Source organism: Choloepus didactylus, chromosome 7 (genome assembly GCF_015220235.1).
Source record: "Choloepus didactylus isolate mChoDid1 chromosome 7, mChoDid1.pri, whole genome shotgun sequence".
In the NCBI taxonomy this organism is placed as follows: Eukaryota; Metazoa; Chordata; class Mammalia; order Pilosa; family Megalonychidae; genus Choloepus; species Choloepus didactylus.
The window spans coordinates 65,524,841-65,548,374 of NC_051313.1; the positions used below are offsets into that span (position 1 = coordinate 65,524,841).

Consider the following 23,534-nt stretch of genomic DNA (forward strand, 5'->3'; position numbering starts at 1 on the left):
GGAAGACATATTTTGGGGTAAACCATCCATCTAGTGCTCTTTGCATCACAACATAGATAGTGATTTTGGATATGTGCTTCCCCCTGCCCTGCCCTGTGACTTTGTGATTTCATTATTTTAGAGGAGAAACACTTCAGGAAACTGTCCCTTTGTGCAGCACTTCTGTCTACATTCATGGAACTCAATGACCCAGCCCCGAATTATTGCTTCTCTCTTCCTGGAAAACTTTTTTTTCCCCTGCACTGATCCTCAAGTTGAAGTTCTAGAGCCCAAGAGTGCCAAACAAGGTTTAGTTGGAGCATATGTTGGTAGCCTAGGAAGAGCGGCAATGATGAAAATTATCTGTGGTGGATAGGATATCATGTAGTCATTCAACAAACATTTCCTGAATACCTTCTTGTTCCAGGCACTCATACAGAGGGGAGAGAAAGATGTGTGTAAAGGGGCTTCATCCCTTCCAGAGCTTACATGGGGTCCAAAGGACAAGTCATGTTGACTACAAAACAATAAGGGAATTCATTGAGAGAAAAAGTAATCTTGTGTCTCAATGACTAAATTTAAGATTTCTTCTATGATTCATTAATGAAAGTGTGGTTGTTAGGTTCATGTGTCAGCTTGGCCAGGTGATGATGCCCAGGTGTCTGGTCAAGCAAGCACTGGCCTAACTGTTACTGCAAGGACATTTCATGGCTGGCTAATAAACCAAAAGGCTGGTTTATTAAATCTTTAGTCAGTTGATTGCATCTGTGGCTGATTATATTTATGATCAACTAAGGGAGTGTCTTCTGCAAAGAGAGAATCCAATCAGTTGGATTTAATCCAATCACTTGAAGACTTTCAAGGGAGAAGAGAGAACTTTCATTTCTTCTTCAGCCAGGCAGCCTCTCCTGAGGAGTTCATCAAACACCTTCATTGGAGTTGGCAGCTCGCAGCCTGCTCTACCTAATTTGGACTCATGCATCCACCCCTACGGAATTTGGACTTGTGCATCCCCACAGTTTCCTGAGACACTTTTATAAAATCTCATATTTATAGATAACGTCTGTTGGTTCTGTTTCCATAGAGAACCTTGACTAATACAGAAGGTAAGGGATAGGGGAGTCCTTATACAATAAGCACTCTTTCATACCCTAGAATTCTGGAATCCAATTAATGCTCTTTACTAGCTGGGTCATATCAGGCTTTATTCAATAACTGTTATACTTTAGTTGAATTGATTGAGCTGTTCTATGTCCAAATTCATTTACTATTCCATGCTATAAGGGAGACTTGCTGTAATTGTAGGTGTGGGGACATCCAACCCTCCTGATAGAGTTCCTAGTTCTACACAATTTGACAGATATCTTCTTTCCTGAAGCCATGGAAGTTGAGACTGTGGCCTGGAAATGGAGGTGGGGGGTGACAATTGTAAATGGCAAATCTATGAAGCTATGGGGAAGGCATTTTTGGGAAGAAGAGGGTAAGAGGGAAAGGATGATATTAGGTAGCATCTTCCCAAAGTTTTGGAATTTTTGTTCAAACAAAATTTTAAGGAAGATTAACTTAATGTGCTTCTACAGCAAACTGGACCCACACATTCATAAATTACTGCCATTGAGGGCCTTTGCTTGGGAATATTTAAGCCGCATATACAGAAATCAATATCCCCTATGGCAAAGACTACTCATTGTCCCCTTGTCATCATTCTCTCCTTCTTACTTTTATTATAAGGTCCCCTCCCTCATATTTAGCAAGGCATATGGCTGTACAGCTATAAACTTAATCTCCCCATCTTTACTACCATTTGGTGTGGCCATGTGACCAAGTTATTGCCAGTGGAATACAAGTAGAAGTGATGTTTACAATTTCCACAAGGGAAATAGTTTGTCCTCTACTTCTCTCTCTCCCTTCCTATGGACTGGAATGTGGGTGTGATATGAGTCAGATCTGACCTTGAAGATGAGGACAAGCCCCCAGGGAAGGCAGAGTCACAAGATGGAAAGAACCTGAGTCCCTGGATGACTTTGTGGGGCAGAGCCACCTACTTGTTCTGGCCTGCCCTCCTATCCCTCGTGTGTCATGTGAGAAAGAAGGAAACTTCTATCTTGTTAATCTTGTTTTATCTGCTATATTTGAGAGCTCTCTCTCTTTTTTAGAGCAGCTTCGCCAGAATCCTAATATAAGATAACTCATTTTACATTCAATGAGAAGACCTTTTTTTCCCCATGCAGAAGCATTTTCCATTTTTTTAAAAAATACAGCTAGAAACTGTAGGGTAAGTTTCAGGAAAAAATGAGGTCAGCATTGCTCTATGGGATTTTTAGTTTTCTCACTGAGAGAAGATGACACATCTACATTTTCTCTTCCAGGGACTTAACTCCATTCACATTAACAGACGTTTATTGAGTGTCTACTGTGTGTAAAACCATGTGGGAGTCCCTAGAGATACAGAGATGAAACTGACAGACACAATCCCTGCCCTCAAGGAGCTCACAGTCTACTAGGGCAGACAGAACAAATACACAAACAAATGCAGTACAAGATACAATGCATATAGTAACAGATTTACCACAGATGTTCTAGGGAGCATAGAACTGAGAGAAAGGACTTCTGGAGAGGCAGAGAAGGGAAGGAGGATCTCAGGAAGTCTTTATAGAAGAGATTTATTTGAGCTACATGGTGAAGGATTGATAGAGAAAGAATAGGCAGACATGGGGACAGGTTTCTGAAGCAGTTAGGATATGTGTGAGGAGGAACTTAGAAAGCACAGGTCACATTCAGACTTTTTTGGAGTATGAGGTGGGTGAGAAGAAGTGAGACTTAATTCTTGGGAAGGTGGTTTGAGGCCACATAGTGAAGGAGCCTTGAATGCCATGCTAAGGAATCTTTGCTTATTTTGCATTGATGGGGAAATAGTGGAAGTTTTTGAATACTGCAATTAAAAAATCAGTGGTATGTTGTAGGATAGTGATTCTCAAACTTTAGTTGAATCAGCATCTTGGCTTGTTGACATAGATTGATGGGCTCCACTCTTAGATTTTGGGATTCACTAGTTCTGGTGTGGAGCCCTAGATTTTGCATTTTTAACAAGCTTCCAGATGCTGCTGCTGCTGCTGCTGCTGATATGGAGCCACCACTTGAGAACCATTGTTCCAGGAAGGTGTGGGGACAGAGTTTCAGGTGGATGAGTCCAGAGGCAGATGGATCAGGTAAGAGGATTTGGTCCAGGTGAAGGACCAAATTATTGGAGAAGAAGGGGGTAGATACAGAAGTTCCTGTTGAGATAAATGGACAAGACTTTAAGACTACGTGGATGTGGGAAAAAAGATAAATCACATTTATGTAATGTGATTGAAGCAAATGATGGTAATCCTGTTTTCTGAGACTGAGAAGGTGGAAGGAGAAGGTCTAAGAGTGGGAAAATGCTCATGTATCCATTTGGAAAGGCTGTGTTTGAGGCCCTGACAGAATTTTCATAGGGAAATGTTCACTAGATATGTCTCAAGCAATGGAGTTTGAGAAAGAGAGATCAGAATTAAAGACACAAATATAAGAGCCAGAGGCATGGGACTAATGGCTGGAATGATAGAGGTTGGATGGAGTGTGGAGATACAGGAGGTGAGAGCTGAGGACAAAGCCACAGGAGGAAGAAAAGGAGCTCATGAATGAGTAGTTAAGGAGGTGGTAGTAGAACACTACAGTATTCTGGAAGGCATGAGTTTAAACAAGAAAGGGATTGTATTGAGAGATGAGAGGATGAGAAGATAAGGGCAAGAGATTTGGCCACTAGGTTTATGTACTGGGAAGTGACTGACGACCTTTGGGAGATCAGTTGTGGGAGAATTAGGATGAGCATTCTCAGATGGCAAAGGACAGAAAAGTCAGTGGAAAGTGAGCAGAGGAGGAGGTGGATTAATGAATGAGTGAATAATTGGAGAAACTCGGCCAGGAGAGTTAGGAAAGAGATGAAATGAGATCTTGATGGGGAAGGAGAACCAGAAAAAGTTTATTTCAGTGTCCAAGAGACTTGAGCAAATTAATAGGCAAGCTTAAAGAAGAGAGGGCTGGGGGGTGAGGGAGAGAGAAAGAGAGTGGGAGAAGGAGACAGAGAGGGAAAAAGAGAGGGAGAGAGAGGGGGGAAGAGGAGGAAGAAGGGAGCAAGATTGCAGAAAAGTTGGGAGGGGATTTAAGAGCTAAGAAGTTTATTCTGAGAGAGGAATAATAGAATAGGAAATAAAAACATTGAGAGGGAGAGGAGGCAAATCAATGTCTCCTCAGTAAACAAAGGAAGAAGGTGATCTGTGGAGAGGGAAAAGATGGGGAGAGGCTGTGGATGAGAAAAGGAGCAGAGGTTCAGAACAGCCACTTAGTTAGAAGTATGTAGGAATTTACAAACTTTCAGTCCTTTCTGCCAGCACTCTCAACTCTGTAGTGGCATGCTCCTCCACGCACATGACTAGAGTGTTCATCCCAGGTCAGGTGTGACTGATCAGACCACATGCTCTGTGGCTTCAGGTCCTACCTGCAGCCTCCTGGCTCCAGGTGCAGTCTGGAATGGATGCCACAGCAATTCCAGGAGACACAATTTCATACTCATTTCCTTATAGGTGGCCTTTCCTGTAAACATAGATTTTCAACTTTTTATTCCTTTCCAAGTGCACAACTGGTAATTTAAAGAGCAATATTCTCCAATGAATTCCTCAGATAATATATTCCTTCACGTGATCACTGCACCTTGTTAAACTTCTGAAAATATTCCCCTAATTTAACATGTACTCCCCTCTTAATTCTGCTAGACCGAGAGTGTGTGCAAGGCTTGGATGGGATATTTCTGTAGAATGGGAGGAGATCCAACATGTCCATCAGGTTAAATAGCAACACATTGACCAAAATAAATTTAGAAGATTTCTTACTTGCTCATGTTTCATATTCATATTAAAAGGCCTAGGAAAGTGCCAGTGCATTCATTCTAAGTTCTATTCAGAGAATGAGGAAGTTTAATCATGGACTAAAAAAGACATGCTAGCTCTACTATTAGTGTCTGAAAGGAGTGAGTCATATAGTCAGAGTTCTACACTAAATGACTTTAGCTCAGGTCTCCAATTAGTAGGACATCACTTTCTCTTTATTCTTTATGTAGTCATGCAATCGCCACTAGAATTTCTATGCATTTGGAATCGTAACCTCAGATTAATGCCACATAAGGGTAAGTTATCTGATATTTGACTTATAAGTACTAAGCATTTCTCAAATAAATTAAGATTGTTTTGGCAATCATTGATTACAGGATTAATTCAAATGGCCAAGAAAACCCATAAAAAGTATTACTGTATCACCTTATTATTACTTCTATGAAATGTCAGTTTTTGTATGATAAAGTTTATTTGAAATTATACACCACAAATAAGACCAGAGGTAGAAAACAGCACACCCAATAACAAGCCTCAAGCAAAACAAAACCAAAACAAAAAACAAGACCACACATAGTTACAAACTCTCTTGAACAAACTATGTTCAAGAAGAATAACTTGCACCCCTTACCCCCGTCCATCCATGAGGCTGGTAAAAGTCATGCCGTTGGCTTTTTTATCATCTAAATATGTTCTCGGCACCTAATGAGCTTTTTAAAAGCCAGCTTAAAGTCTTCATTAAAACTTGTGTAGAGCAGAGGGTTGATCAGAGAATTAACATAACCAAGCCATGTTAAAAAGTCAGCCACTTCAGAGGACACGGTGCAGATGCTGAGACCTACGATCAACTCTTTGATGAAAAATGGCAGCCAAGACAAAATGAATGCGCCCAAAATCAGTCCCAGGATGCGCGCTGCCTTGCGCTCCCGGGTACTAGAGATTTGCTGGCGTTCTCCCGGGTGATATAGATCATTGTCAAAGGGAGGGATCCTGATGGAGGTGTGGATTTTTTCAAACTCTGTGGTAGGGTCCGAGGTGGAGAAGTCAGACACACAGAAAGTCTGCGTAAGTTTACAACTTGCTAGAGAATTTTGGCTATCCGTGCTTCTGTTGCTTAAGTGCCGGCTGGATCCCCTTTTCTGGTAAAGGCTCTTGGCTGCGTGGTAAATCCGGTAATAAAGAATCAGTATCAAAGTCAAGGGGATGTAAAATGCCCCGAACGTGGAGTAAATGGTGTAGATGACACGGTCATGTTGGATGGTGCACTGACTGGGGGGTGGACTGAGTTGGCGGTGGCTCCGCCAGAACAGAGGAGGCATGGAGATGAAGATGGAGATGGTCCATACAATGAGGACCATCAGGCCAGCCCTCTTGGGGGTCCTTTTCCGGGCATATTCAATAGCATTGGTGATAGCCCAGTATCTGTCCAGGGCAATCACGCAGAGATGGAGGATGGAGCAGGTGCAGCAAGTCATGTCAACACTCAGCCACACCTCACAGATGAAGTACCCAAGCTTCCAGCTGTCCATGACGATGTACATGATGCTCAGGGGCATGACAAGCACTGCCACCAGGAGGTCTGTCACAGCCAGAGAACAGATCAGGTAGTTTGCAGGCTGGTGGAGCTTCTTGGTGGTACAGATGGCCATAATCACGGCCGAGTTCAGCAACATTGTCAGGATGGTGATGATCACCAGGGTCATGGCAATGAGCATCTTCTCTGTGATGGTCTTAGGTCTCACAGCCATACTGGCTTCTGTGGTACAGTTAGTGACATTCATTTTTTTTTTTTTCCCTGTTCCAATCTGCACTGTGAAGAAGCTGTTTGGTATTTTCCTTTAGCTGGAATCTACTTAGACTTGAATGTCTCTCATTTGTAAGGAGGCTAGAATTTCTTCAACTAAGTAGTCTCTTGTGTTCCATTTTCTGTGTGTAAAGGGAAGGGCCACAGCATGTCTTCTCAATGAAGAGTTCCTGGAAAATAGTATGCTACTGGTTAATGGTGAAAAAGCTACATTTTTTCCCCCCAGAAAACCTGATAATATTTTGGTATTTACAAATTCTTTGCACATTTTGGATATTATTTTCTTTTTCTCCCTGCAATTTTATTTCATTTTTATTTCTATACATTATTCTGCAAGGGATATTTTTTTAAGTTAAGTTCCTAGACACTTTATGATGAAAACACTAGCAAAATTTAAGCCTATCTTGCCATGTGAATTAGTGCTTGTTTATATTTATTGTTATATAAATATATATTTATTTTAAAAGGGCTGTATACATTTGAAAACACACTTTTATATTCATATTATACAATTCTTTGAAATTCTTGGACCATTATATTAAGGGAAAAATTGCATTGTTTATAATAAGCAGCCTTCAAGCCAGGTTTTATTCTTTCACAGCAAATATTCAACTCCAAAAGTACGTTAGTGTCACAATGGGGTTGTGCAATTTTGCCTAATTATTTCTGACATTTTACATATCCCACTGTGCATTGCTTTGGAGAGAGGAGAGAAAAAAGCATATAACATTATTTTGATGTTTATGGCAAATTGTTCTCAGAGTAATACAATAAATTGACTGAAATAGCATCATCACTAAGTGCAAATATCTCTACATTTAAAAATGCATTTAGTTTGGTCAACATTTGTCTATTTGTCTCTATCTATCATCTATCTATCTATCTATCTATCTATCTATCTATCTATCTATCTACCTATCTAATCATCTTTCTATCTAATCTATTTACTATCTATTTTGTGGACAGCTGTGAGTAAGCTGGTCAGTCAATGAGATAATCAGTTGACATTGAAGGCATAGATGTAAGGAATTTAACAATTAAGTTGCTCCATCAACAATCTTCTCTCTTGTAAATGGAAGGTTTTCTTTTCCATGGGTATCTTTCTCTCATTTTACAAACAGTTAAACATTGCATTTGTACTTGATACAGGTCATAAAACTGAAAGTGTATGAATCAGACAGACCTGGGCTCAGATTCCAGCTGGGTCATCTGCTAGCTTCTTGTGTCAACCTCTCTACATTTCTCCTTGGGTTCCATGGGTTTCTTTCTCCATTTTGACCCTTTTCTCTTTAATAAAATTAAATAAAGTTGTTTTTGTGTATACATTAATCCTTGGTTATATTTTCCTTGGGTTCTTGTAGTTTGTTGGGTTGAGTGGTTCTCAATAAAAAGGTCTCACTCCATGTAATGTCATTGTAAGATGGGAGTATGGAGAGTAGTGTGGATAAGGGACAGAAAACTAGAAATTTCAATTTGATAGTAAAGGTAGTTAGGAAATGTAGTAATTTTGAAACTATGCAGTAAAATACCATCAGAAGTAATTTAGCTTTATAGAACTTTTAAAAGCTGCTCTACTTACCTGAGCATCCTTAACTCAGGCTTGTCATTTCTCTGATGATACCATTTTCTACCTTATTTTGCAACTATTTTTTATTTCTCCCAGCAGGCTATAAATTTCTGGAGGGTGTGATTTATGCCTGATTGATCTTTATAACTACTCCTTGTTTAATTAGCAAAACATTACAAGTTGAGAAGCCACATTCTGAACTCTTTTATTAGGACTTCCTCATTGGTTTATTTTCTGTTCGAGCCTTTTGAAGTATGAGTTAAGTTTTGTATCCCTGCATTGTCAGTCACCCCAAACTCCTGCACACATTTCTGCCTAACACTTTCCATATTTTCTTCATTTAACCATATGTCTAAGTTTATTCCACAACAACACACTTAAACTTTCTTTTGAATGGCTGAATGAGATTACCTGGGAAGCAAATTTAGATTGAGCAAGTCTGAGAACTGGATCCTTGAGCACTGCCCAGTTTAGAGATTGAGTAAGTAAGCAGCAACCAGCATGGCTGACTGAGAAGAGCAGCGGAGGTAGAGGAAACCATGAGGGAGCGTTCCATCCCAAGGGCACGTGAAGGAAGCATATCAACTGTGTAAATACTGCTAACAGGCCAAGGGCAATGGGGGCTTGACCATTGGGCTGGGCAATATGGATGACATTGATGACCTTGACAAGAGCAGTCTGGGGAAGCTGTAATGATGAAAGGCTGAATGTAGTGGTTTCAAGAAAGGATGGAGCTTGACTTGTGGAATCACTGCTTTTGATTAGCCACTTTGGATCACTGGAAGCCCAGCTTTGAGGGTGGTCACTGTTCCAACCTGCCTCAGACAAAGTGGTGGAGGAGACTTACACTTACTTCTGGTATGCTACCTCAGAGCCGTGAAGGACAGTTGAAGGGCTGCATTTGCAGGGCAGGTGCTGAGTCAAGGAAGTACAGCTTTGGGGAGCCATGGAAGAAGCTCCTGGTGCCCTTCATGGCTCTTTTCTCATACTCTCCCCAGGGCAGTTTGGAGCTGATGGGATCCCTGGTCTTATTCCAGCTGGGAAAGACCAATTTGGGAAAGTCCTCTCCACTGTGCCCCTCCCACAATTGGCCTTTCAGGCAAAAGCAGCTTGAGACAATGAAAGCAGTACAAAAAACAACTGAGGCAGGTGGCCTTGTGGCCTGGGGCAAAGGCTTTCTTGCATTAAGCCCTGGAGTGGAGCCCCTGGGAGAGGGAGAAGTAGAGGGGGTACTCAAACTCCTATAAACTGGGGAACTCATAAGGCCAACAGTAAGCACAAGTCCAGGACAAGACACAGGCCCAGAAGAGACAGGGAAGACCCTGCCTGCACTTTGCATTCATCTTGGGTGGACTTTCCTGATAGAAGGGCTGAACTATGAAAGAGAGCACTAGGCAATGCAAAGCAAATTTGCAAAGACAGTGCAAGTTGTTTTTGCTTGAGTTTTCTTGGTTATTTCCTGACACTCAATGAAATCTCAGTCATAACACAAGCTGGATACTAATTCAAGAAACAGGCGTTTCAGGGAATAAATCACAGCATTAACATTTTGAAATATTAAAATTTACAGTGTGCAACAAAACATTATAAGACAAACAAAGAAACAGGAAATGATGGCTCATCCAAACGAAAAGGAGAAAAATCCAGAAAACATTACTGAAGAAGATAAGATTGTGGAATACTGGACAAAGACTTAAAAAATATACTCAAGGAGATAAATGAAAACACAGAGAAAGAACTAAAAGATATCAGGAAACAATGAATGAACAATTTGAGAATCTTAATAAAGAGACAGAAATTTTAAAAAGGAACCAAACAGAACTACTGGGGTTGAAGACCACTGTAACTGAAATCAAAAATTTCCAGGAGGGTTTCAAGAGCGGGTTTCAAGAGCAGATTAGAGCAGGCAGAAGCAAGAAACAGCGAATTCAAAGATAAGACAATTGAAATGAGTCAGACTGAGGAGCAGAAAGAAAAAAAAAGAACTCTAAAAAGTGAAAATAGCATAAGACATCTCTGGGACACCATTATATGCATTACAGGGGTCCCAGAAGGAGAAGAAAGAGATAAAGTGTCAGAAGGAATAGTCAAAGAAATAATGACAGAGAATTTCTCAAACAGCAACAGATGTGAATATGCACATCCAAGAAGCACAGAGGATACCAAACAGGATAAACATGAAGAAAAATCACACCCCATCATATACTGATCACACTATCAAGTATACAAAGGACAAGGAAAGAGTGCTGAAAGCAAGAAAAAGCAATGTTATGTAGAGGGGAGTCCCAATTAAATTGAGTTCTGATTTCTCATCAAAATTCATGGAGGCAAAAAGACAGTGCATTGAAATATTTAAAGTGCTGAAAGAAAACCGCCAGCCAAGAATTTTATATCCAGTAAGACTTTCTTTCAAAAATGAGGGTGAGATTAAGACCTTCTCAGATAAATAAAAGCTGAGGGAATTCATTACCACCAGGCCAGCCCTATAAGCAAAGCTAAAGGGAGTTCTGCAGACAGAAAGGACACTACATAGGGTTCAAAGAGGAACACAGAAATAAAGACCTCTGGTAAAGGTAGCCATATGGGTAATTATAAATGCCAGTAGTATTTATTTTATTTCTTTGGTATGTAACTCGATTTCTTAGCTGCTAAAATGCAAATGCATAAAAAGTAATCATAAACCTATGGTTTTGTACATACAATGTACAAAAATATAATTTATAACAATTACCAGAAGAAGTGGGGGTGGAGGGGTATAGGAACAGTGTATGTGTATGCTATTGAAGTCAAGTTGGTATCAAATGAAATATGATTGTTATATATTTAGGATGTTAAATTTTAATCCCATGGTGACAAGGGAAATACATGAAAAATATCTCCAGATAGAAATGAGAAGGGACTCAAAATGGTACAATACAAAAAAATCAAATAAATATGAAAGTAGGCATTAATAGCAGAATTGAGGGACAAAAAAGGTATAAGATATATAAAGACTAAGTAGAAAATAGCAGAAGAAAGTCCTGCATTATCAGTAGTTACTTTAAATGTAGATGAATTAAACTCCTCAGTCAAAAGGCAGAAATAGGCAGAATGGATAAAAAAGCAGGACCCAAATAGATGCTGTTTACATGAGCCTCACCTCAAATTCAAAGACATAAGTAGCCTGAAAGTGAAAGGATGGAAAAAATAACCTGGCAAGTAGTAAGCAAAAGAGAGCTGGGGTAGCCATATCATATCAGCCAAAATATACTTTAAGTAAAAAACTGTTAAGAGGGACAAAGACAGTCATTAGATACTGGTAAAGGAGGACAATTCAACCAAAAGACATTACAAATAAATATGCATCTAACAGCAGAACCCCCAAATATATGAAGAAATACTGACAGATATGAAGGGAGAAATGTTAATGTAGAACATTAGGAGATTTTAATACACCATTTTTGGTAATGGGAAGTACATCTAGAGAGAAGATCAATAAGGAAATAGAAGACTTGAATGATACTCTAAACCAACGAGACCTAGCAAACATATAGGGAAGGCTTCATTCATCCACAGCAGAGTGCACATGGATCATTTTCGAGGATAGACAATATCATAGTTTACAAAAAAGTCTCAATAAATTCAGAAATATCGAAGTCATGCAATGTATATTCTCCAGCTATGATGGAATGAAGCCAGAAATCAATATTAGAGGGAGAAATGGAAAATTTACAACTATGTGGAAATTAAACAATGTACTCTTAAATAACCAGTGGATTAAAGGGGAAATCAGGAGTGAAATTAGAAAATGTCTTGAGGAAAATGAAAATGCAACATACCAAAACTTACAGGATGCAGCAAAGGCAGTGCTGAGAGGTAAATTTATAATTTTTAAATGCTTACATTAAAAAGGAAGAAAGATTTCAAATCTGACACCTAACCTCAAAATGGGAAGAACTAGAAAAGAACAAACTAAACTCAGAGTACGAGAAGGAAAGGTGAACAAAGATTAGAGCAGAGATAAATGAAATAGAGAATTAAAAAAAAAAAACAATAGAATTAACACACCTGAAAGTTGGTTCTTAGAAAATATCAACAAAATTGACAAACCCTTAGCTACACCAAAAATGAAAAAATAGAGGACACAGATAACTAAAATCAGAAATGAAAATGAGGACATTACTACTTACCCCACTGAAATAAAAAGGACCATAAGAGGATCCTGTGAACAACTTGTATGCCAACCAATTAGATAACTAGATAACATGGAAAATTCCTAAAAAACACAGAAACTACCTACACTGACTCAAGAAGAAATTGAAAATCTCAGCAAAGCAATAACTAGTAAAGAGGTTGAATCAGTCATCATAACCCTCCCAACAAAGAAAAGCTCAGGATCAGTTGCCTTCACAGGGGAGTTTTACCAAACACTTCAAGAGGAATTCCAGGAGGAAACTTCCTCAACATGATAAAGGTCATTTTGAAGAATGCACAGCTAACATCAGACCTAATGGTGAAAAACTGAAAGTTTTCCCTTTAAGATTGGGAACAAGGCAAGGATGCCCATTGTCCCCACTGTTATCCACCATTGTACTGGAAGATCTAGCTACAGCTAGAAAAACAAAAGAAAAAGAAACAGAAGGCATCCAAATTGCAAAGGAAGAGGTAAAACTTTCCCTATTTGTAGAAGAGATGACACTATATACAGGAAAATCCACATTAAAGCTCCTAGATCTAATAAAATCAGAAAACTAGTGGGGTAAATGATCAATACCCCCAAATCAGTATGTTTCTACACACTAGTAATGAACAATTGGAAGAAGAAATCAAGAAAAAAAATTCATTTACATTGCAACTAAAAGAATCAAATATCTAGGAATAAATTTAACACAGGATGTAAAGGACTGGTACACAGAAAATTGCAAAACATTGCTAAAAGAAATCTAAGAAGACCTACATAAATCCATCTGTGCTTATGGATTGGGAGACTAAATATTGTTAATATGTCAATTCTACCCACAGTGATTTATAGAATCAACACAATTCTAGTCAAACTTCTAACAACCTTCCTTGCAGAAATGGAAAAGCCGATCATCAAATTTATATGGAAGGGTAAAGTGCCCTGACGAGTCAAAGTCATCTTGAAAAAAGAATGATGTTGGAGGATTCACATTTCTATATCTTAAAATATATTACAAAACCACAGTAATCAGGACAGCTTGGTATTGACGGAAAGACACATATTGACAAATGGAATCAAACTGAGATTTCAGAAATCAACCCTCACATTTATGGCCAACTGACTTTTGAGAAGAGGGCAAAGACCACTCAATTGGGAAAGAATAGTCTCTTCAACAACTGGTGCTGGGAAAACTGGATGACCATATGCAAAAGAATGAAGGTGGATCCCTACCTCACATCATATACAAAAATCAACTCAGAATGCATCAAAGACCTAAGTATAAGAGCCAGAATTATAAAACCCCTAGAAGAAAATATAGGGAAGCATCTTCAGGACTTTGTGTTAGGCATTGGTTTCTTAGACTTTACACATAAAGCACAAGCAACACAAGAAAAATAGAAAACTTTTGTGCATCAAAGGACTTTATCACACACAGTGGGGGAAAATACTTGGTAATCAAATATCCAATAAGGTTTAATATCAAGAATATATAAAGAAATCCTTCATCAACAACAAAAAAGACAAACAATGCAATTTAAAAGTGGGCAAAAGGCTTGAATAGACATCTCCCAAAGAAGACATACAAATGGCCAAAAAACATATGAAAAGATGCTCAACATCGTTAGCCATTAGAGAGATGCAAATCAAAATCACAATGAGATACAATTTCACACCCACTACAATGGCTACTATTTTTAAAAAAACAATAACAATCAGGAAATTAAAATTGTTGGAGAGGGTGTAGAGAAATAGGAATACTCATTTATTGCTGGTGGGAATGTAAAATGGCACAGCTCCTATGGAAGACAGTTTGGCATTTTCTTAGAAAGTTAAACTTAGTATTACTCTATGGCTGGTAAACTTACTTCTAGGTATATACTGAACTGAAATCAGGGACTAAAACAGATATTTGCACACCATTGTTCATAGGGCCGTAATTCACAATTGCCAAAAGGTGGAAGCAACCCACAGGTCCATTAACTTTTGAATGGATAAACAAATGTGGATTTATACACACAAGGGAATATTATTCAGTCATAAAAAGGAATGAAGTTGTGATACATGTGTAACATGGATGAACCTTGAAGACATGCTGAGGGTAATAAGCAAGACACAAAAGGACAAATATTGTATTATCTCACTGACATAATTAGAACAAGCAAACTCATAGAGTCAGAATCTAGAATATAGATCACCAGAGCATGGGGTGGGGATAGGAAACAGGGAGTTAAATTTTAAAATGTACAGAGTTTCTATTTGGGACTATGGAAAAGTTTTGGTAATGGATGGTAGTGATGGTAACACAACATTGTGAAAGTAATTAACAGCACTGAATTATAGATATTTGAATGGGGCTAAAGGGGGAAATTTTAGTTCATATATATGGTACTAGAATAAGAATTAAAAAAAATCATCCATGAAACTGCACAACACAAATAGCAAACCCTTAGGTAAACTGTGGACTTTAATAGTACAGGACTTTAGTTAATAGTACAATGATTAAAATGTGCTTTCATAATTCTTGTTGTTAATAATAGGGTGGTATATATGGGAACCATGTACTTTATGCATGATTTTTCTGTAAACCCACAACTTCTTTAATAAAAAAAGAAAGAATGGTAGGAGAGGAAATGGAGACAGTATTCAAACAATTATTTCAAGAGTTTTGCTGTAAAGGGGAGCAGAGAAATAAGAGAGCAACTATGGAGCAGGAGGCATTGGGTGGGGATAAGTTTTTTTTTTTTTTTAAGATGAAAGATATCTTTTTATACTGGGTTGTTTACTTGGGCTGTTTATAGTTTGTTTTGCTACTACAGTAATAGCCTTTATACAGGGACAGAGAGCATTTTAGGAGTGAGTGAAATGCAAACAAGGAAGAAGGAAAGAAGCAATGAAGGAGGCTGGAGTCAGTCAATAGGGTCTGGGGGGCATCAGGTAAGCAGAGTTCCTTAAGCAAGTGAAGGGATTTTGTTGGGGGCAGTGAGGAGACCAAAGATATTGTTACACTCAGGAAATGATTCCACCTCAATTGTTTTGGGTTCCTTTTACTTTCTTAAAAACTCCATACATGGTTTTATAGCCACTGCCAACTCCATTGGAGGTAGTATGATTTCTAATTAGAACAGTGATGGTTAAATAGCACCTGGAAATCTCTCAAGTCGCTAGATTTTCACATGGCAGGGGAGGAGGTCTTATGCTTAGAACATCTGGTTCATCAGCATGGAGAATTAACTGGAATAGTCATAGCTAAAAATTGGTGCATCTTACCAGGGGATGATGCAGGAACTTCTTGTGAGTTTGTAACTTTCAGTTTGTGCTTCAGTTATGACATGGAAAATACCAACACAATCCAAGGCCACTTTATTTCTTACAGTGTCTGCCTCTCCCTGGTTTGATTGGGAATTATTATTCATTTGTTTTGTAGTTCATAAAAATTAGTTCAAATTATTTTCCCTTGAAATTACAAATGGAAGAGAATCACTCTAAATCAAACTTGTCAGTGCATGCTCCTTCCCATTTTCTGGGGTTCTCCAGAGGCTGATTTATGGCATATCAGTGAGGTTCAGAGCACCAGAGAGATCAGACTTCAGTGATGGAGAGGGCAAGAATGTCGTCTTCATCCAGGAGGGATTTCCAAAACATTTAATGTTATCATTTAGTTTTATATCTTGGATCCAGTTGGAGATGCCACTACCTTTGGTAAGTTGTTCCCTCCTGGTCCAAGGTTTCTGTTTGGCACATAGCTTCTAAATCCAGCCTGAAAAATTCTCTCAATTCCACCAGTTTAGCTGCCATGTCTCTGAGCTGCTGCTGTTCCTGGCTCTACATCATATCTTGAACTGTGATTGTGTCATCTCTTACTTTCTGGATACCCACTTGTCATATGACAGTTATTGCAAATAGAGTTGACACTGTCTAATATCAATGCATTCAAAGTGGTGCTTTGGAGGTGGTCATTAATTACTAAGATTTTAGCATGATTTATTTTGGTGAAAAATGAGAAGCCGGCAAGAGACCTGTCTACTTCCTTTGGCAAAGAACATTTTCTTCTCCAACCTTGTTCTTTAGTGTCCAAAGTCTTCCTGCATTTGAGGAACATTCAATAAGACATAAGCTACAGAGGAGGAAAAGGACTTGCTGTGGTACATGGAGGTCATAGCTAGGTCTGGGATAGTCTGAGACAGGTTAGGGTGGAAGTTGGGCTGCCACATGAGCCTCATTTGTGGGGATCCCTCCTGAGATGCTGTTTCCTGATCTGGGCAGACAGTAGGTCTGTGCATTTTTTTTTAAAATATTCATTTTATTGAGATATATTCACATACCCACGCAGTCATACAAAACAAATCGTACATTCGATTGTTCACAGTACTATTACATAGTTGTACATTCATCACCAAAATCAATCCCTGACACCTTCATTACCACACACGCAAAAACAACAAGAATAATAATTAAAATGAAAAAGAACACTGGATGCCTTTGTCTGTTTGTTTGTTTGTTTGTTTCCTTCCCCTATTTTTCTACTCATCCATCCATAAACTAGGCAAAGGGGAGTGTGGTCCTTATGGCTTTCCCAATCCCATTGTCATCCCTCATAAGCTACATTTTTATACAATTGTCTTTGAGATTCATGGGTTCTGGGTTGTAGTTTGATAGTTTCAGGTATCTACCACCAGCTACCCCAATTCATTAGAACCTAAAAAGGGTTGTCTATATTGTGTGTAAGAGTGCCCACCAGAGTGACCTCTCGGCTCCTTTTGGAATCTCTCTGCCACTGAAGTTTATTTCATTTCCATTCACATCCTCCTTTTGGTCAAGAAGATGTTCTCCATCCCACGATGCCTGGTCTACATTCCTCCCCGGGAGTCATATTCCACGTTGCCAGGGAGATTCACTCCCCTGGGTGTCTGATCCCACGTAGGGGGGAGGGCAGTGATTTCACCTGCCTAGTTGGCTTAGCTAGAGAGAGAGGGCCACATCTGAGCAACAAAGAGGCATTCGGGAGGAGGCTCTTAGGCACAATTATAGGGAGGCCTAGCCTCTCCTTTGCAGCAACAGTCTTCCCAAGGGCAAGTCCTGTGGTAGAGGGCTCAACCCATCAAACCACCAGTCCCCTATGTCTGTGGTCATGTTACCAACCATCGAGGTGGGGCAGGCCAATACCCCTGCATTCTCCACCAGCTCCTCAAGGAGGCTCTGCATATTTTTTTCCTGTTTTTTTTTTTTTTTTAACTTTTTTTTTTAAGTCAACTGTATGAAAAATAAAAAAAAAATTAAAAAAATTAAAAAACATACAATAAAAGAACATTTCAAAGAGGTCTGTGCATTTCTGTTCACCAACAATAAGGCATTTTCTACTGCTGAATCTCTACTGTCTAACAGTGACTCTGACACATGTAGGTTCCCCATAATATTTGCTTTTGAATGAATCATGTTTCATCTGTCTAATTAACACAGATTGCCAAGAAAATGTTTCATCAATTTGCTAGAGTAAAGAGAATTTAAATTCTTTTCCTGGCACTTGTTTCCATTTTTTCTCCTTCCTCTCCAAAATCTCTCCAGCTTTTTAATCAATTGGTCCTTCTTCCTCTCCTTCCATGGAAGTTTTATCCCTTTCTAAATTGTACACTTATTTTCCTCTGTGACCCTCAATAGCCTATTGTGGTTGAGTTTTCTTGTTTAGGGTTTTCTGTAACATTTCAAAAAAATTTATCATTAGGTAATATGGATTATGTAAGTAAAATAAGCAGCCAGATTCCAGTCTCCTGTGATGCCTTTACACAACTGACTTTATTGAATTACTACTTCTGTGTTCACTAATCAAACTTAAGTTGTATCTGTTAAGTAAGCGTAGGTTGACTAAACTTGTAGCTTGTTAAGTGCCCGGTCTTAATTACTAATGAGTTCAAGAATGAATCTGATATAGAAAATTTAGGGAGAAATTTTTGGAGAGCAGTAGCCATGACACAAACAATAGAGGTGAAAATATTGTTCACTCTGTCGATGATCAAAACAAATAACTTTGTAAAATGGATTTTAAGAGTTTCTTTATAAGCATATATTTCTTGCTTCCCTACTACCTTTTTTCTGCAGTGCTCTCAGAGGGTGCTATTTTGATATTTTTATATATTATCCTGCCATACCAATGAAATTACAGATACCTGTAATACATGCAACCCTGAAAGCAGGGACTTGGCCTTGTACTAGGGGTATAAAACTTCACAGCATTGTATATTTTTATAAAGCTGTTAGTCATCTAGTTCAACTTACCCATTTTATGATAATGGTATCAAGACCCTAAGAGGTTAAATGAACTGCCCAAATCCCTAGACACTTTGTGTGAGAGTTAGGACTGAGAGTCTACTCTTACTTTCAAATAAATAGTAAGTCTACTTAAAAGAAATTCCTGGTAGAACTCCGGAGAAATGGCAGAATAGGTAGCATAGGTTTTTTTTCCCTTTCAAAGTTTTCATTAAGTTAAAATATTTAAAGTCAACAGAATAAAAGTAGATCACAATTCTTTACCTTACTTACATAATTGTCATTTTTAAAGTTCTGGGTACATCCTTTTTTACTTTCATTAACATTAAAATTTTTAATTTAAAAAATTTTGGGTAAGCCAAAAGGTAATTATAATTTCTCAGTCCAACTTACGAGCATTCTTCAAAAGGTATTCTCTTGGCCTTTGAATGTTTCTATTTGCAAACTGAATAGTAGAGTCAAGTAAAATTTGACAAGTCACCATATCCTAAGGGTTTTCAAAATTGGAAAACTTATGCAATAAATACTAAACTGAAGTGAATTGACAGACACTATTAATTACAGTCCTAACAACATAATCTGCTTTTGTTTTTCAACCTTCTGGTGACATGATTGGATAGGATGTTACATTCAAGTTGGTGAGATCCTTGGAAGAAATAGTCATGTCCTTTGGAGTAGAAGACTGCACGAATCCTTGGTCCAATTCCTGGGAAGTTTTTGGTAATCAATTTGGGATAATCAGGGCCCATGTGTTGTATCCTCTCATAATACCTCCATACCAGTTATCTACAAAGTAGTAGGTCTTATAGAGAAGTGGGTTAAAAATGGCTGCACCATTTTTTTTTAAACAGAGTTGGGGAAATCCAAAGAATGTATACTCTTGGGATAGTTTGGATGTGTTCTTAAATTGCTGATTAACCAATACTTGTCATCTTTAAAAAGAAAAACTTCATTTCTGGCTCCAGTTTCATAGGCAGCTTGAATACCAGATGGCAAAGTTGGCCATAAGTTAGAAATTAAACTTGCACTGATCTTAGGTGTCTCAGCATGCTTCCACCAGAAGAACCTGTCTTTAAAGGAAAAGATTTTATTCCTGATTGTAGTGACAACATGGAACCTCAAATTGGGGTTACAACAGACAATTCTGTACCATCAGGATCTGGCCTGGGTTGCTGCTGTTCTGGGCCTCCATAGGGGAAATGAATGCTGTGTATGTTATCAGTAGAGAGGCTAAATGTGTGTGGGTCAACATAACTGTAGGTGGAAACATTATGGCCCCTGGGTCATTGGAATGGTCAAGACCCCAGGAATGGTCAATCTCATGAACTGCAACAAGAAACAAGCTTATGCCTCTGGAGTTTTTAGTCCAGATTTCATGCTCATCAAAATGTGTGTCTCCTCCAATACCAGCTCCAAGTCCAAAAGCATGGGCTAAAATTCTACTTTTCCATCAAAAGGGTAGATGTCTTCATGAGCTTCATGTCCAAAAGAGATCGTAATTTCAGCTTTGCCTGCATTAATCCTCAATTGTTAGTTGTTTTGGATTTACCCTGTTTATAGGAGTTTGGTTGTCCCCTCTGCTTCCCAGGAGATGGACCTTCCTCACCCCAGTATTTGAAGCTGGCAGGCCTTGTTGCCAGACTCTCCACCTCTATAAATTTTTACATTCCTTTTGTTGTTTCATGCTACTTTTTCCTGGAGGGGAAGTTCTGAGAGGAAGGTCACCCTGGGGAGGACTTTCCCAAGTTGGTCTTTCCAACACAGAGCAGGGATCCATGAAGGGGGTACAGACTGGCTCTGAAGTGCCCTGGGGAGGGAATAGGAAGGGTGACAAAATCTCTGATGGTTCCCCAAAGCTGAGCTTTCTTGGCCTGTCCAGCAAATACAGCTCTTTAGCTAACTTTCCCCCACAGCCCTGAGGAAGTGTTGTGTCTTTAAATTCCTACCACCTCTGCCTCTGTCTGGGGAGGGTTGAAATAATGGCTGCTGCTGCTTTTGTTCAGGGCATGTTGAAACAGAGTTCCCCTCAGAGCTGGGCCCCAGTCATCAGAGTATACTAAAAGCCATGATCAGTGGGGAAGGGAATATTTTTGGGGAAGGAGAATGTATTGTTCTGCCCACCACAAATAATATGATCTGACAACATTTTTCCTTCCTTTAATGCAATTTTATTGAGATATATTCACACACCACATAATCCATCCAAAATATACAATGACTCACAGTATCATCACATAGTTGTGCGTTCATCACCACAATCAATTTTTGAACAAGGGAAGAGGATTTTTACATCCCTTTCTTTCACCATTGAGATAGCCAGGGACTGGATCCTGCAGCAACTCATCTTGAGGGTAGGGAATGAGTGCCAGTATCCATCCAATGGAGAAAGCAATTTACAGTTCTTTATGTAATTTATCTTCCCTGTACAGTGTTGTTCTGGTCTCTAGGGTTTCAAAATAGCTGTTTGAGACATTTCCTGTTGTTTAATTGTTGTTTTGGTGGAAGAACTGAGTCCTAGAGCTCCCTAGTCTGCCATCTTCCCTAGAAGACTGCCATATATTTTTAATGAGCTAGAGATAGAGATAGAGAGAGAGAGGAGGGAACTCTAGAGTGTGAAGAAAAGCTATTTCAATACACACCTCCTTCTAAAAGGTAATGTAACTGAAAAGTGAGCTACGGGACAAAAATTAGCTACAGAAAAGTATTGTGGTCAAATCTCAAAAGTTATTATATTATTATAAGAAAGAAGAGAATAAGGAACAGAATAACTCGCCTATAGTCAATGAGAGTACACCAGAGAGATATGCCCCCCAAACAAATGAAAACTGTAACTACTTCAAAATGAGTTAAAAGATATTACAGAAGTGATATAATATATGAAGAACATCATAAATCAGAATTAGAAAAACTTATACATGAGGTGGTAGACCTTAGAAAGGAATTAGGAATAAAAGAAGAAATATTTCAGAAGTGAAGATTAATGCATAAGAAGGAACAAAGAAGCAATCAACACAACAGTTAATGCCTTAGGAGAAATAGAAGATGCAAAGGAGGAAATAATTTTATAAATAGAAATGAAGGAAGATAAAGGAATATCTAAATCTATATCTATATCTTTATCTATTTATCTATCTATATATCTATATATATAGCATCCATTCACATGTATGTGTGTGTGAGTTTTATCAGTCTCCACAGAAAATAATCAAAGCAAGGGAACAGAACAAATGGCATAATCTCAAAAATTTCTTGAAATTAAAAAAAAAACTGAGACAACATATTAGCAGAAAACACAGCATTGGCAATTCTGAGACATTCTACTACAATTACTTGTCTTTAAAGAAAAAGATAAAATCCTTCAGACATCCAGACAGAAACACAAAGTCACTTTAAGGGAAAGAAAATCAGATTATCATCAGGCTTTCCAACAAAAATTTTATGCCATAAAACAGTAACATATATAAGTAACATATTTAAAATAAGCAAGGAAAAAACAAGTGAGCCAAGAATCGTATATCTAGCCAAGCTGACTTTCAAATATAAAAGAAGCAAACTAAATCAGCATGTGAAAATGTTTTTCCCATGGGCCCTTACTGAGGAATCTACTCAGAGCAAGCTTCAAATAATGGAACTGATTAGAGAGACATCAATATAAGGACAGGTAGTGAGCATTATACATATAAAAAATAAAATATTATATATATAATAACTAAGCTCTGTATGTGAGTAATCTGTAGTCATATCATGTCTAAAATGAGGGCCAAGAAGGAGGGACTAATGACTGTCTGCCCTGATGGATAGACTATTAAAAATTGAGGTTGGGGGAGTATAGGGAGAGAAGATGCAAAAAAAAATTTAATACTGTTTTCTGAAATCGTATTGGTGGTCATAATATAAGTATCGTTAATGCCAAAACTGTTGTGTGTGTAATGTGGGATAAAGCATGAGTAATTGTGTCATCTACTGCTGTTTTCAAGAACCAGAGTTCTCAGTGTGATGAAAGAAGACAAGCCCTGAATTTGAATTGGAAGTTTCAGTATGAACTTATAAGGTAGTGTCCTTATCCAAATTCTGTACTTGGTTCTGTAGAAAGGCCTTGAAACAATGACAAACCCAATAGCAATGAACATCCCTAGTGCCCAGACTGTGGTTTTGAAACTGCAACAGATTAAGTAAAACACAGATTAGGGATTTAAAAATCAGACATATTTTATGTGTTTTAATCCCTTGCAGTTATTATTCTTATTGATACTCAAATTGTTCTATTTTTTGCCAGTTATCAAATAGTGTATTGTTTACCTATCCCCTTCATCCTTCAAACAGCTCACTCTTTTGAAAACTGATAAATAAAAAGAAAGAATCAAGTATTTTTCCTGCCTTTCCTATGTGAACCATACCACTGTATAGTAGATGTCGGGAAGTTTATGTTTAAAGAAGCATTCCATCTGATAAACAAAGGAATGATAGATTTAGAATAACACCATTTTGCAGTTCCTAGTGAACTGATGGATCTACAATGAACTGAAACAAACAGAGACAACCAGAATTACTTGCATTCTTATGGAAGAACACAACACAACTTGTCTTGCATAAAAAAAATTAAACTTAAACTTATTAAGCCTCTAGACCAATTATTAATTTAAAGGAACAACAGAAGACCAGTGAACATGTCAAACTACACTATGTTTATGTGATCAGCAAAACCTCAATTTTAGGAAAATCTAGAGGTCAATTGACCCATTTTTTCAAAAACTAAACTGCTGAGAAAAATGGGGGGCTTGTGGGGGCAGTTTATCAATTATAAGTGGCCTAAAAGATATATGAAAATAAAAATGAGTAAAACTGAATTGT

General features: G+C 38.3%; 1 protein-coding gene and 1 pseudogene across 1 annotated transcript in view; both read right to left on the reverse strand.

Moving 5' to 3' along the window:
- Positions 1–5,572: 5,572 nt before the first annotated feature.
- Positions 5,573–23,534, reverse strand: part of HTR1E (5-hydroxytryptamine receptor 1E) — a 103,933-nt gene continuing 85,971 nt past the window's right edge. The window contains exon 2 of the mRNA XM_037844651.1: positions 5,573–6,863. Within this exon, the coding sequence (XP_037700579.1) occupies positions 5,573–6,670 (1,098 nt within the window). The 5' untranslated portion in view covers positions 6,671–6,863. The remainder of the gene's footprint in view (positions 6,864–23,534) is intronic.
- LOC119540591 overlaps positions 19,250–23,534 on the reverse strand; it is a 32,981-nt pseudogene continuing 28,696 nt past the window's right edge.